This window comes from Haemorhous mexicanus, chromosome 21 (assembly GCF_027477595.1).
Source record: "Haemorhous mexicanus isolate bHaeMex1 chromosome 21, bHaeMex1.pri, whole genome shotgun sequence".
Classification (NCBI taxonomy): domain Eukaryota; kingdom Metazoa; phylum Chordata; class Aves; order Passeriformes; family Fringillidae; genus Haemorhous; species Haemorhous mexicanus.
Genome location: NC_082361.1, coordinates 10,354,524 through 10,368,794, shown reverse-complemented (window position 1 = coordinate 10,368,794; position 14,271 = coordinate 10,354,524). Strand labels below are relative to the sequence as shown.

Sequence of the window (14,271 nt, the reverse complement as noted above, 5' to 3'; positions counted from 1 at the left end):
ATAAATTGCAGATGCTGCAATTATCCAAATGATTGCCTTGGTGGTGGGTAATGCCACGCTATGGAAAATCCACATCCCAAGGGGCTGCAGCACATCCTGGGACAAGATCCGAGGAGCCTCCAAAGCGGGCACGGCACTGAGGTGAGCAAGAAACACCTGAAGCAGTGGAAAATACAGCTCTGACAGCAAATCATGTGTCCCATAGCTGGAGCTACAAAGGGTCTGAGTATGGGGTAGCTGACAAGGCTGCAGGCTCACAAGGAAACTCCAAAACCAGCCTGCATCAGCCTTTTCTTCTTCTAATTTATGGAGTTGGTCACCTCACAACACCTGGTGATGGAGGATTGGGAATCAGAGCTGCTGATGGCCTTTGAAAAGGCATCCCTGTAATGGAGAGGGCACAGAAACACCCAGGGAGGGCAGGAGACACCAAGGAGCTCAACCTGGGAGAGCAGAGAGCTCCTGCAAAGGGACAGAGCTGAGAGCAAAATTACCTCTGCCTTGAAATAGTGAGATGGGAAACACAGCAGTGCAGAAAGTCAAAGGAAAATGCAGGAGGAGAGACTTGTGGAGGTGTCCAAGGGGGGAAAATGGTCATGATCCAACATGTCACCTTGCCCATGCAGAATTATCAATAGATCTTGCACAGAATTATCTATCAATAGATCTTGCACAGAAATTAGGAATGAAGGCAGCATGTTTGCCGAGCCCTCGGCTCTTCCATCCAGCACTGGGCCACCTTTGACACCCCTAAATAATCTCCAGGAAGAAAGAACAGTTCCAAATTCTTTGAGTTTACAGCCTGAAGCTTGGAAAAATGTAACAAAAATAATTGGACAGAAAGTTGAAAACTTATGATGTCCCAAAAAGAAAAAAAGAAAAGTTTCTGCAGTTTGCTTCTGAAAAATTTCCTACTGCTTTTTTGGGTTTGTGGGATCATTAAAATAGCTGAGCTGGGAACGTCATGACTTGGTTGGTTTGGCTAATAAAGAGTACCTTCTGGGCTGGAACAGTGGGGATGTTTGTGGGGAAAAAAAGGCTTTTTGTAAAGAAAATGGAGTCAACTATTGATATGCAAAATAGACCAAATTATTATTTATATAGGAAACTATTCTAACATGATCAAACTTTAAATATTAAAAAAACTCCAACCCAACACTCTGGCAGAAAAGGAACTAAAAGTAGTATTGCTGGTGCCAGAATATTGCTTAGTGAGAGGTCGTAACAATGGGTTTGTACTGCTGGTGTAGGGCCCTCCTGCGATAGAGACAGCTCAGGTAGAGGGATGGGGTCTTTTGGAAACAACATTGGCCAAACACTTGAAAATTCCATAAATCAAGAGGAGACAGATTTTTTTTTTTTTTTTTTTGCTATTTTTGGGTGGGAGGAAGGAAGAGCCTTGAAAAATGTAAATATTAAAATGCAATTTTCTCCTCCAGAATGCTATTTTGCTCATGATATTCTCATAACAAAACAAACTCCTCCTGTCCTGCAGAGGCAAAGGGACAGGCTGGAGCCCAGGAATTAGGGAATGTTTCACTAACTTCAGTCAAATCTGCTTGTAGGGAAATTTAACCACAAGTCTAAATCCCCACAGGACTCGTCCCCAAGTGAATTCCAAAGCAGAACAAAAATTAGAGATTGAAGATTAAAAATAAAAAAAAATTTAAAAAAACCCCAAACCACATCTCCTATGAGGAAAAGTCAAGACAGAAATGGAAAATTCCTTGCTGGCAAAGATGCTAATTGCATACCTTGTGCTAGGAGCTGAATATCATAAATTTCTACATATATATTTAATTAGGTTAATTTGCAAACTGTAGACATATGTCTGCTTAAAGCAGACAGGAAATTTCATTTTATACATTTTAAATCTCACATTATGAACTCCAATCACAAGCAGTGTTTATGCTGCAGGAGGACGGCCAGGAGCTCCCTGTCAAAGGAGGGAAGCACAAACATTTCCCACTCACACAAACAAACAGCCACAACACAACATGGGACTTATCTCCTCCACCTTATCAGGAACCAAAAGCAAACGCAGCACTCTCAGCAAATCTACTTTCTGGCAACTAAACCAAATCAGATTACATAGGAAAAAAAAAAAAAAGAAAATAAGCCCCCAACAATAACAACAAACAAACAAACAAAAAACCCCCAAAAACTAAAAAAAAAAACCACCAAGATTTCAGGAAAAGGGACCTCAATTTTGAGGGTTTTTTCTCATTTACAAAGGGCACTGCTATTCCCTCCATGTGGATCCCAGAGAATATCCACAGCTGGAAGAAATCCACAGGGATCCCCCAGCCCAGCCCCTGGCCCTGCCCAGACTCCCCACCAACCCCAGCCTGGGCATCCCTGGCAGCTCCTGGAGCTCTGGCAGCCTCGGGGCCATGCCCATTCCCTGGGGAGCCTGGGCAGTGCCAGCACCCTCTGGGGTGCTGTTCTCCAATAAATGTTCCAGGAGACTCTCCCACATCCCCTGGCATCTGCCAGCAGCCCCAGGAGCAGCACAGCAGCCAGGCTCCCTTGGGATGCACTGTGGCTCTCTGGGTACATTTATATTTTTTATTTCTCACCCAGTGCCCTCCCCAGCTCCAGGCACAGCAGGTCCCCTGCCAGGCTGTGTCTCTGGCACATCCTAACAAACCCCATGGAGCAGAAATGCCAATTCCAAGTGCTGTTATCACCAACCAGCCAAATTTAAAGGCCTCTAAAATAAAGGCACGTAAGACAGTAAAAGCATGCCTCCCTTGGAGTTAATGAGCAGTTACCTCAGTAGCACTAACCATAAATGGAGAGATGCCCTGAAGTCAAGTCAAAACACACCCCAGGGCAACCTTCCTGGTGGTCTTCCATTAATTCCTTCCCTGGTGAAGTCCAACTTCAGCCCTGCCAGTCCAACCCCAGGGCCACCAAAGGCCAGGTCCCAGCCTGTCCCCTGGTGTCACTGCCACTGCCATTGCCCCTCAGCATCTTCAATAGCATCCCCTGACTGCAAAGAGAAATCCCAGTGATTCCCAAGGGGATTTTCAGATCCCCCTGCCACCAGGCTGATCCAAATCCAGCCATCACTCCCTACAAAGGTTTCCAAAATGCATGCACAAATTCAAAAAGGTGTTTTATTCCCAGCCAATAATTATCCTGCCTTCTTACAACTCTCTTTCCACCCTCAAAATCACAAATATCTCACCAACACCAGTGCAAGCTCAGGATTTGCAGCCCACAGAGTAAGGCACATCAGACCTCAAGTGACAGATTTACACCCAGAAAAGCAGGAGCTATTCTTGGGTTTTGAGCCAGAACCCTACTGGTGCTGCCTGCACACTGTTCTCTGGATGCTCCCAGCTCAGCCTCCAAGCTACATCCACCAGCCTGCAAACTTAACTCAAGAAACTGTACAAATTGTACTGCTGGAAACGGCTTTCATTCACTCATTCTCTCCTCGTGTAACCAAGTAAATAAAATAGTAGTGAAAAAAAAAATCTCACCAAAATACAGACGACTCGACTTCAAGGGTGCACCCCAAAGGCTCTGCAGCACCCACACCCTGCCCTGCTCCCAGCCCACGTTGCCCCAGGTTTTCCTCCACGTTCGCCTCCTGGTTCTCCCACACCAGCAGAGCTGCTAGCTTTGGTTGCAGCTCTGAAAACTGAGGTTTAATATTTCTAAAAATAGGTCTAAAGCAATTAAATACTTGCACTGAAATTGTTCTCAACATAGTGGAAGCAGTAAATGATGGCCCTTCAATGCAAGCACACCCAACTTCTGAAAACTGACTTCTGCTGCTATTTTCAGGCAGAAAAGGATACCTACACCCATGCAGAGCAAAAAATTAACTTCCATAAGATTACTGCTGCCTGTGTGTATCTAGTAAAATGAAATCACAACAAATATTAAATCCTGAAGAGCCTGGAGACATAGTAGTGCCATCAGGACACCAGCACTGGCATGTGAGCACATCTGGCCCATCCAGCCTGGCTCAGCTCACTGCCAGAGGTAAGCTCTGACATACCTGGCTGCTCTCACTTCTGTCAGTTGCTGAGATATCAAACCCTGTGTGATAACATCCTTGAATTCTAAACCAGGGCAGAAAACACCACGGAGCTCCTGTTTTCCTGGTCCAGGCACAGTATGGACCCAACATCCCTTGCAGCATCCCAGACCCACCCAAGAACCTCAATGCATCCAGGAGTGTCCCAGGCATATCCACATGCACAAACACAGCACAGGTATTGATCCCTCAAATACCTATGGCAGCTCCTCCAGGCTCCAGCAGCTTCTCTCTGCTCCACACTCTGACATTCATGTTTCCCTTTGTCAGCCCCTTATCAGTGCAGGCAAATTCTCCAGTCTCTACTTCACCACTTCCAGCCTTTTTTTCCACATTACACCAGCCAAATATAGACATGAAACAAGCAGGAGTGTTGGGAATCACAAGCAAGGAAAGCCTTGCCTATATAATGAAATCTTTGCAGGTACCGTACAGCAGAGAAACCTTTCTAAGCACACACTGGAGTGCCCTGGAAATACAGGTGAGGGAAATAAAGGGAGGGACTCCCAAGGAAAGCTGCTCTAGCAGAGGGATTGGTGTGGTGACACTGCTCCCACCACCAAAAAGCACAAGGCTTGGCCACCCTTGGCCCTTGCTATGGGGACAGCCCCATGCCAGGCTAACCCAGGGCTCTGCAGTTTCACCCCAGAAGAGCCAGATGGTCTCCAGCTTCTCCAGAGGCAGCACAGCTCCATCAACCGCAAGTCCCATCACCTGGCAGGGTGGGACTCTGGCCTCGGCCAAGGCCACACCCAGGGAGGCACAGGCAAGGGATCAAGCTGGTCTGACCCCATCAAAGGCAGGAAGAACATGCCCTGTGCCCCCCACCCTGTCCCTGCTCCCCAGGCTGCCCCAGGCAGCATCCCAGCTGGAGCAAGAGCTCCCGGCGTGCTGGCACAAGCCCTTGCAGTCAGTGAACCAGAGCTAACTGCCACTCAACTGCCAAAAATCTGGAAAGCACACAGCACAAGAACTCTTCTCCATGGGTACAGAGGGGGTTTAATTAAGGGGATGGATTCTAATCCACCTGTATCACTGCCACGCTGCTCGTGCCCTCCATGATGCCTCCTTGCCCAAATGCACCATTCAGAATACAAAGCTTCTCTGCACTGTCAATGAGCACAGGGGAGAATTTTCTTGATTTAATCTCTTTTTTCTGCCACTGCTCGCTTTGGGAGAATCCAACAAGTGAAACCCAAGTAGCTCAGCCACCATGCAGCTTGCCCAGACTTCCCCGTGCATTTACACTCTCACTAGTGCTGGAGTACAAACCCCACATTTCAGGAGATGACCTGTGTCCATCATTTGCATGTTCCAGCATGGGCAAAACAATTTCAGTGTGGAAAGCAACTCACTGCTGAGCCCAGCCCAAAGGATGACCAACACTGACACTGAGCATCCTGCCCCAGCAGCAGCAGTGAAAGCCCTCAGCAGGAGACAGCAGAAAAGGTCCAGGGATGAGTGGATCCAATGGACTCAAGGTCTGAACATCAAAGCTCAACCAAGAGACCACTTGACTGTACCTTGGAACACCAAGGAGCGAGTGCAAGGCAGCTTTGATGTCTTCAGCACATCTTGGGGAGAGACCTCCTCTGCAGAAAGAGCATCTGCTGAGCCTTTCCCCTCTTCCAAAGGAGACACAAGTGTGCAGCAATGCCTCCCACACCCCAGGGTCACCTGAACAGCCACAGCCACATCCCAGCTTCCCCAGGGCCAGCAGGGACAGCAGGCACCAAACCCTGCTCCACCCAGAGCCCTCCACACATCTGCAGCCACAGGTTTTGGGGAGAAACAGCTGTTACTGAAGCCACCATCAACTCAACCTTCTGCTTATTCTTTTTGATTATTAAATTCTGCATCCTCTTGGTTACGTTCCCATGCTAAAAGCTCTGTACATCTGGGGTATATTATATGTTACATATCATGTATTACACAGACTCATGTTTTTCCACTCCCTCTCTGTTACAACTTTACCCCACTTCCACTGCCACCAGAGCTAACCAAAGTCACCAGGAGCTGCCCCTATACAGGGCACCTTCCCCACACAGCAGGAGCCCCTGCCATCCCCAGTCCCTTTTCCTGGTGCCGTGGTTTCAAAATTCAGCTCTCACATGATGAGGCAGAGCCACTGTGACAAGCTGCACCAGAGCCCTGTGCCCTGATGAAAGGCACATTGCAAATGGTTATTTTTCATATACTATCCATGGTAAACAGCAGCATTCATTTCTATTCCCTTGTTCCAGACAAATCAATGATTGTTAATGCAAAGTCAACACGTCCAGATGTAGTTTGCATACTAGTTAACCACTAAATTGGCATCACAGAGTACAAAATAATCAAGAGACATTCAAGGAACCAAACAAAAGCAAAAAGGAGGCAGATGACTAGCAATTAATCCATAAAAGACCTTTAAAAATTAGAAACTTCTTCCCCAGAAAACATGGTATGGCCAAATGGAACCCATAAATGTGAAATTCCAAATATGCACAATGCTGGATGCACAGAAATGTGGAAATTGCAAGAAATAAATATCTCCTGGGGCCATTTCCCCACGTCCCTTACCAAGAACACGCCCAGCCTCCAGCAGCACTGGCAGCCCCTGCCCAGGCACCTCTTCCCCTCACCCCACTTAGTACATGATGTACAAATAGTGCCTGATCTGGCAAACCTCTGACAAAACTCACATTTTGGGGCGGCTCCCCACATCTGCAGGACCACCCTTGTCTGTTTTACAGCTCCCAGCACACAAATTACCACCTGCAGGGATCCAAGCATGAACTGGAGCAAGCAAAGAGCCCAGGGAAGCACCCACAGGGAATGGAAGATGCAGAAACCCTTGGGAAGTGCCACACTTCTGCACACCCTTATCCCGCAGCACCCTGGGCTGGCTGGCACACTCCCTGTGCCACTACCGAAATCTGAGCCATGCTCAAGCTGAGAATGCTCAAGTAGAGGCCACCAGGGGCTCCATGGGCACTGCCAGGGACCCAACACTGCCATGGACCCAGAGCCAGCATGGCCCAGCAGGACCTGTCCAGGGAGGCTGTGCCAGGGGGGCCTGTGCCAGGGGGGCCTGTGCCAGGGGGGCCTGTGCCACGGGCACCACAACCACGAGCAGCATCCCGGACCTTGTACCAAGTCCTGCCATGCCATGGTGGGAAGGTGGAAATCCTTGAACAGGCACAGCATCCAAAGAATTATTGACCCACAGAATATCCTGAGCTGGAAGGGACCCACAGGGATCCCCCAGCCCAGCCCAGCCCCTGTCCCTGCCCAGACCCCACCAGCCCCAACCTGGGCATCCCTGGCAGCGCTGTCCAAAGGCTCCTGGAGCTCTGGCAGCCTCGGGGCCGTGCCCATTCCCTGGGGAGCCTGGGCAGTGCCAGCACCCTCTGGGGGAAGAACCTTGCCCTGAGCTCCAGCCTGAGCTGCCCTGGCACAGTGGGCACAAATTCTGACTCTGTATCAGCATGACTCTTAGAGCAGGTTTCAACCCTCTACCCTGCAAAATAAAATTAAAATTAAATTAATCAAATTTTTAGAACACTAATTCCACTCTAATTTCACTCCTGCACTTGCATAATTGCAAACTTGACTGTGCATCACTGGGGCCACGTGACTGCACCCATGAACTGAACTATTCCCAGCGTTGCATTATGGCAGTGATATATATTTAAATTATCCTGGAGTCATGCAATAACCTCCCAAGGTTTTATACAGCATTTGTATAAATATTATCTACTACTTTAATAATATTATGTCTGTTTTCATTCTGGGATGAAAATATGTCACTGAAAATGAGGTCCTGGAAATTTTTCTTTTTTAAAAAATACATTTCAGTTATGTCACAAGAAATCTGTTGGTATCACTCAGCTGAGCTCCCTCCCTCCCCTTTCCCTTCCAGGCTGCCAACAGTAATTTTGAAAAGGATAAAATATTGATCAACTTTCCAGAAGAAAAAAAAAGGGGGAAAAAATCCCCCTGAAGGCAGACTGCAATGAAAAATTATGAAATCTTTTCCAGGCAGGAGCAGGTTTGTGCTGGAAGGACAGGCAGAAAGGTGAGATTCAGACCCGTAACAACGCCAGCAGCAGGAGCTGGTGCTGGAAAGCTGCAGCTCCCCAGGGAGTTAAAGATGGGAAGGGTTGCAGTTCCCACAGCATCCCCATGCAGGAGGACACAGCCTCGCCCCCAGTGCTGCTGAGAACACCTCCAGTCCAGGCCTCCTCAGCTTCCACCCCTCTGCTTCAGGAGAAATTCAAAAGGCATCATTGGCACAGCTGGCACTCTGACCCCAGAACTGAGGCGTGGTCATTAATTCCAATTAAAATGCAGCACCCATCAGTGCATCCCCCCCAGATCCCAAATTCCAAATCCACGGGGATGCTCCCCACATCTCCAGGAGTGTGGCAAGGCAAAGGAAAAGCAGCATCAAAAGGTCTGATTCACACGAGAAAAAAATGTATGAAACCTTAAAAAAAAAAAAAATTACAGCTGAACAGTTTCTTGGGGTACAGTGATACTGTAGTAAAAGTTCTGGGGTGCAGCTCAAGGAAGGGAATTCTTGGAGGGTAAGAACACAGAAAAGCCACCAGGCTACAGCTTCCTGGATGAAACCATGGATAAAATATTCTCCAGGATTGTTTAATCCAATTTGGAGCATTCTGTGTAATTTTTACCCAGATGTGCCACCCGGCTCTAAGTGCACCACGGCCAGGCTGGCACCGGCCTCCCGCTCCATTATTTGCTAAAAAAGGGATTCAGGAAGAGGGTGGGTCCCCTTCGGGGGGGCTGGGGGCAAATAAATGCAAAAATAAAAATATGGAGTTGACATTTTGGAGTATTTCTTCCTCCACCCAAGAGTTATCCTGCTTTGCAAATTTTTTCCATTTCCCCCCCCCCCGCTTTGAAACACTCAAAACATGAAACAAATAAAGGGGAGAAAAGTGAAAACAGCCCCCGAACCCTGAATTCACCAGCCACTCCTTTCTGATTTCCATCAAATATCAAATTACAGGGAACAGAAAATCAAAACCAAAAAAAAAAAAAAAAAAAAAAAAAAACCAAAAGAAAACCAAAAAACTTTTCAGGGATTTGAGATTCAAAATTAAAAATTCATTCTGGTTTGAAATTTAATTTTATTTTGTGCAGCACCCAGATTTCAGCCTTTGCTGGTGGGTGCCCTGCAGCTCCAGAAACTCACTTTGGAGTTTAAAATTTAAAAATGCTTTTTTTCAAAAAGAAAAAAAAAATCCAAACTGCTGCAGCTGTGGAGCCAGCCATCTTGCTATTTTGTCCCCATTTTAGAGAGAATACTGTGTCAAGGTTGGTAAAACTCAATGTTGACCTAATCTCTCCCTTCCTCTCCCTCCCCCACTTTTGGGTGGAAAGGCCATGTAGCTCTCCTAGATTGCTTTTTTCTTGAAACAATGCATGTTTCAGTGCTCTTTTGTTATTTATTTTTAAAAAGATCAATACCAAGACCCCAGTATTCAAGGGCAACCCTACAATAATAAACCAGTGTGTGCACAGTCCAGAACTCACAGGCACTCTGTAACAGCAAAATAATAAGGATAGGACAGCATTTAAAACAAACAAACAAACAAAACAATTAAGAAAAACCCCACCAAAAATAATAATGGAAAAAAAAAATTCAATTCAAACTCCAGCAAGGCTTTAACAGTCAAGGAGAAAAAGGATTTTGAAATTGTGAAAAATATCATGGCTGAGCCCTTTAAAGGCACTTCAGTTTGAAAAAAAATGAAAATCACAAAATCTGCAATTATTTTTTCACAATATTGTTAATTATGCATATTCATAATATCATGGCGGACCTTATAATAAACCTGTGTAAATATTAGATTTATGTGAGCCATAGGACATGGAGTTATTACAGTGTGTTTAAAAAAAGAAGGGGGAAAAAAAAAAAATCTAAAAACCATAGTATGGAAATTTTCTTCTCTACAAAAGAAGTAGGAAATTAAATGCTGGAAACTGTTTTAATTATGCCGGGAGAAACCATCCAAAAAGCCAAGAAATTCTAAAATAAAACTGACATTTGACTCTTAATTTTGTTTGCCCTCGTGTTTTCTTGGACTGTGTTTAGAACCTCATTGTTTAACAGCAGTTTTGCATGAAATCCAAAATCACCAAAAAAAAAAAAAAAAAAAAAAAAAAAAAAAATTTGGGTGTGTCCACAGCAAATTTTCTGGGTTCTTCATTTTCCTGCAAAACTTCTCATTTCAAACAAAATAACTTTAAGCACTGCAGCAAAAAGGAAAAAAAAATTGAACCCTGAGTTTTGGCAGAGCTTGCTGCACAAGTTCAAAATTACAATGAAGCCCAATTCCTAATTGCTCCGGAACAGCAATTCTCCCACTTTCCCAAACTAATCCCTCCCTGCAGCTCACCCGGGGGGGCCACCAAAAACTTGACTCACTTTCCTTTCCCAGCACTCTGCTGCTCCCAGGCTCCGTTTTTCTCCAGAAAATGGGGGTGGAGGAAGAAAAACCTGAATTCATTCAAATTCCTGTTTAATTTTCATTTCCATGAGCTGGGCTTTGGCTCCAAAGGGACACACACGAAATTTGCGGGGCGCTGCGGAAGCTATCGGAGGAACCCCAACATGGGGGATCCGGCCCCAACTTTCTGGGAAAAAATTTTAAAATAGCAGAATATTTCCTTTTTTTTTTTTTCTTTTTTTTTTTCAATTTTTTTTTTTAATTTAGGAAATAGTCTCCTCTAGGTGGCATCGTTTTAATGGAAAAAAAAATGGGGGAAAAAAAAAAAAAAAACGTTCCGGAGGAAAAATTTAGAGAAGGAGGATTAAAAATATATTAAAAAAAAAAAAAAAAAAAAGGAAAAGAAAAAGAAAAAGAAAAAGGGCCGGGAAGGGGCGCGGGGTGCGGCGGGGCCGGGCCGGGCCGGGCCGGGCCGGGGTGCGGGGCCGGGCCGGGCCGAGGGGCGGCTCGTCCCCGACATGGCTGCTGAGCTCCGCTTTGTTTTCCGCCCGGTCCGAGCGGCCGCGGGCTCCGGCACCGCGGGGTCCGAGGAGCCGCTGCCGGCGCTGCCCCCGCGCACTGCGCCAAAGCGCCGCCGGGGCTCCGCGACGGGGCGGCTGCGGCTGCCGCCCTCCCTCCTTCCCTTCCCTTCCGTTCCCTTCCTCCCCGCTCCCTCCGCCTCCCCCCGGGGACACGCCGCCCGGCCGCCGCGTACCTGCGCTGCCGCCGCCGCCGCCGCCGGAGCGGAGCCGTCCGGCTGGTTCATGGGGCTGGGGCGGGAGGAGGCGAGCCCCGCGCCGCCGCGGCCTGCGATCCGCCCGCCGCGCACAAAGCCACCGCCGCCGCCGCCGCCGCCGCTGCTGCCTCCTTTCCGCCCTCCCAGGAGCGGCGAGTGGGGGCGATGCCCCCGCTGCGCGGGTGGGCGGCTCGCCGGGCTGCTGCAGCCCCCCTTCCCCCCGGGGCATGGGCCGGGGCGGCCGCCGCGGGCACGGGCGCTGCCGCTAGCGGCGCGGCGCGCAGGGCTGGGCGGGCGCCTCCCGCTGCCGAGCCCGCGCCGCCGCCATCACGAGCCGCTCTGGGGGCAGCTCCAGCCGCAGCGCGCTCGCAGCCGGCGGCGCCGGGAGAAAGGGGCTGAGTCTGGCCCGGCGCGGGAGCCCCGCCGCCCGCCCGGCCGGCCCCGCGCTGCCCTCCGCCCCCGCACCGGGCACCGCGCAGCCCGGCCCGGCCCGGCCGCCGCCCGGCGGGCGCGGGGCCGCTGGCGCCGTGGGGCCGCTCCGCGCCGCGGCGCCCCCCGGGAGGTGTCCCGCGGTGGGTGTGTGTGCGGCGGGGTGCGGGCTGCGGACCCCGGCCCCTCCCGGGCCCCACGGACCTTGGCCCAGCGCGGGGAGAGTCCCCCGGGCCGGGCAAGGGGCGAGAGCCCGGCGGGTGGGAGCTGCGGGGAGAGCCGGGGTCCCGTACGGCTTCCCCAGGCCTCGTACCCCTCATACACCTCATTGAGCACGTGGGGAAGGGTCTAGGGACGACTCGGCATCTGAAGGGACGCGGGGTAAGAGGGGACAGATGGCCCGCCAGAAGGGACACGAGGGAACCGCTGGAGCTGTGTCAGGGAGGGTCAGGCTGGAGCTCAGGGCAAGGTTCTTCCCCCAGAGGGTGCTGGCACTGCCCAGGCTCCCCAGGAATGGGCACGGCCCCGAGGCTGCCAGAGCTCCAGGAGCCTTTGGACAGCGCTGACAGGGATGCCCAGGTTGGGGTTGGTGAGGGGTCAGGGAAAGGGGCTGGGCTGGGGGATCCTTGTTGGTTTCTTCCATCTCAGGAAAGTCTGTGATTCCATGATTGTCCAAATGGCTTGGGCAGCATCACACTTCCTCCTCTCCCCCAACTCTTTCTTCCCCCCACAGCACACTCAGGGCTGAAATCACCCCCTGCCGTTTTAGCCTTGAAGCTCCCATCTCTTGGTCCCCCCATGTGTTTTGCCACAACACAAAACAGGGGAAAGCCTTTCTCTACCCTCGCACAAAACTCATCCCGACACCCTGTCCTTCCACAAAGAGCTGTTCCTCACCACGTGGTCACAACGCTCATTGCCGCTCAGCAAACTTTGCTAATTTTGTCAGCAAACTTAGTTAATTTCCTCCAAAAAGAAAAGGAAAAAAAGTAGTGCTTTTCTTCCCCTGGAAAGCACACAGCATTAACTATAAACATAATTACATCTCATACATACCTGGTGTTTTCTTCCTTGTGAAGCAGTGCCAAAAATAGTTATTAATAGTATTAATAAAATAATCTGAACTTGTGAATTTTCCTGCCCCAGCCCATGAAACTGTCTTTCCCAAGAGCTCCAGAAAACCAAGGATTTGTCGAAAGCCAAATGCTGATTTTGCTCTTGTTGCCCAGCCTAAAGATAACTTCAAAGATATTGCAAAACGCAGATTTATTTTTCTTAATATCTTTTATGCAGATTTCATTCCAAATCGCTGTATGGTCAGATAATGTAATTACAGAGCTAAATTAAAACAAAGGGGCAGGGGAATTGGTGGAGATGTTGGGCAAGGGAAGATGTTTTCCGAATGAGCTTAGAAGGGATGTGGGAAGTCAAGAAGCAGAAACCACTCACGAGATTTCAGCCCCAGGCTGGCATGAATCGCAGCCAGGAGGAATCCCCCGTGGAACAGACTAAAGCAAAATTTGGTGTTCAACAAATGTTTGAGGAGGGTTTGGGGAAAATGTCATTTTGACATAGAGTTTGCAGGACGGGGAGAAGCTTGGAGATACTCTCAACATCCCTTTGTCTTTGGGAACCCTCTCACTGACCTCCAAAAGCCAAAGCCTGGAGGTAAAAGATGCCTGTCCCGCTGTGTCCCTGGTGGCTGAGGGAACATTTCAAGCCATCCCTGGGTGCTTTGAAGCATCTTCAGCACTGGAGAGCCCATCACAGCTCATGGTGACTTTGGCCAACTATTCGTCACCTTCTCACTTTGAGCCTGACCCTGTTTGTCTTCCATTTGATCCATTTGTAACATGGAAAAGCCTCCTGCCTCCCATGTCCACGAACCGTGCGGATAAATCATACCTTCACCTTCTTTTGAGGACCCTCTTCCCTCTGGAAGGACAATGTTTGAGCTGTCTGAGCTTCCTCAGCCCAAACCTCCCATTTTTTCTGGTCATGGAGACAGAATAGACGCAGAAAAGGAGTGCCAGCTGTGAAACTCAGAGACCCCAGCCAGATCTCTGCTATGCATGTTTCTGCAATGGCTTTGCAGTCTGCCTTGACTGCTCAGCAAACACAGATATTGCTCTGGGTGGAGGGGTTGGGGGTCCAGAGGGGAGAGATCCCTGTTCTGGGTCAGATCTCAGAGTTCAAAGCCTCCCTCCTGAGGGATTTGGCTGCTGGTTGGTCCTGGCTTTGTGAAACCAGCCCTTAGAATCCACCTGTGTTCCTGCTGCCAATCTCGTGCTGTTCAGACACAACAAACCCCATCACTGGTGACCCCTCCTGCCTGAGGGACAGCCCCTTCTCCTCCGGTGGGGTGAGGTCCAATGCAGAAATCCTTCAAGTCAAGAAATCCTTGATTAGCAAATTTGTATGGATTAGGTCTGGGAAATTCCAAGCATGTTTTTTTCCTGTCAGAGTGAGATCACTCAGACTGAAGTCCCTTCTGATGAGGTGACCTGTTTGGGACAGATGCTTTAGTCTTGCCACTCCAATAGCATCCAATG

The 14,271-nt window shown here is 49.2% G+C and overlaps 2 protein-coding genes across 7 annotated transcripts in view; one reads left to right on the top strand and one right to left on the bottom strand.

The window, feature by feature from the left end:
- Positions 1 to 11,581, bottom strand: part of ZNF618 (zinc finger protein 618) — a 148,649-nt gene extending 137,068 nt beyond the window's left edge. For all 6 annotated transcript variants that reach the window (XM_059865461.1, XM_059865462.1, XM_059865463.1 and 3 more), the window contains exon 1: positions 11,270 to 11,581. In XM_059865461.1, the coding sequence (XP_059721444.1) occupies positions 11,270 to 11,320 (51 nt within the window). In that variant the 5' untranslated portion in view covers positions 11,321 to 11,581. The remainder of the gene's footprint in view (positions 1 to 11,269) is intronic.
- On the top strand, positions 11,319 to 12,071 carry LOC132337207 (splicing factor 3B subunit 4-like). The gene has a single exon (XM_059865536.1). The coding sequence runs from the start codon at positions 11,319 to 11,321 to the stop codon at positions 12,069 to 12,071; it is 753 nt and encodes a 250-aa protein (XP_059721519.1).
- Positions 12,072 to 14,271: the final 2,200 nt, after the last annotated feature.

What these genes read in the sequence shown, in the direction of transcription:
- LOC132337207 (XM_059865536.1), top strand. Translation starts at nt 11,319, where the DNA reads ATGGGGCTGGGGCGGGAGGAGGCGAGCCCCGCGCCGCCGCGGCCTGCG.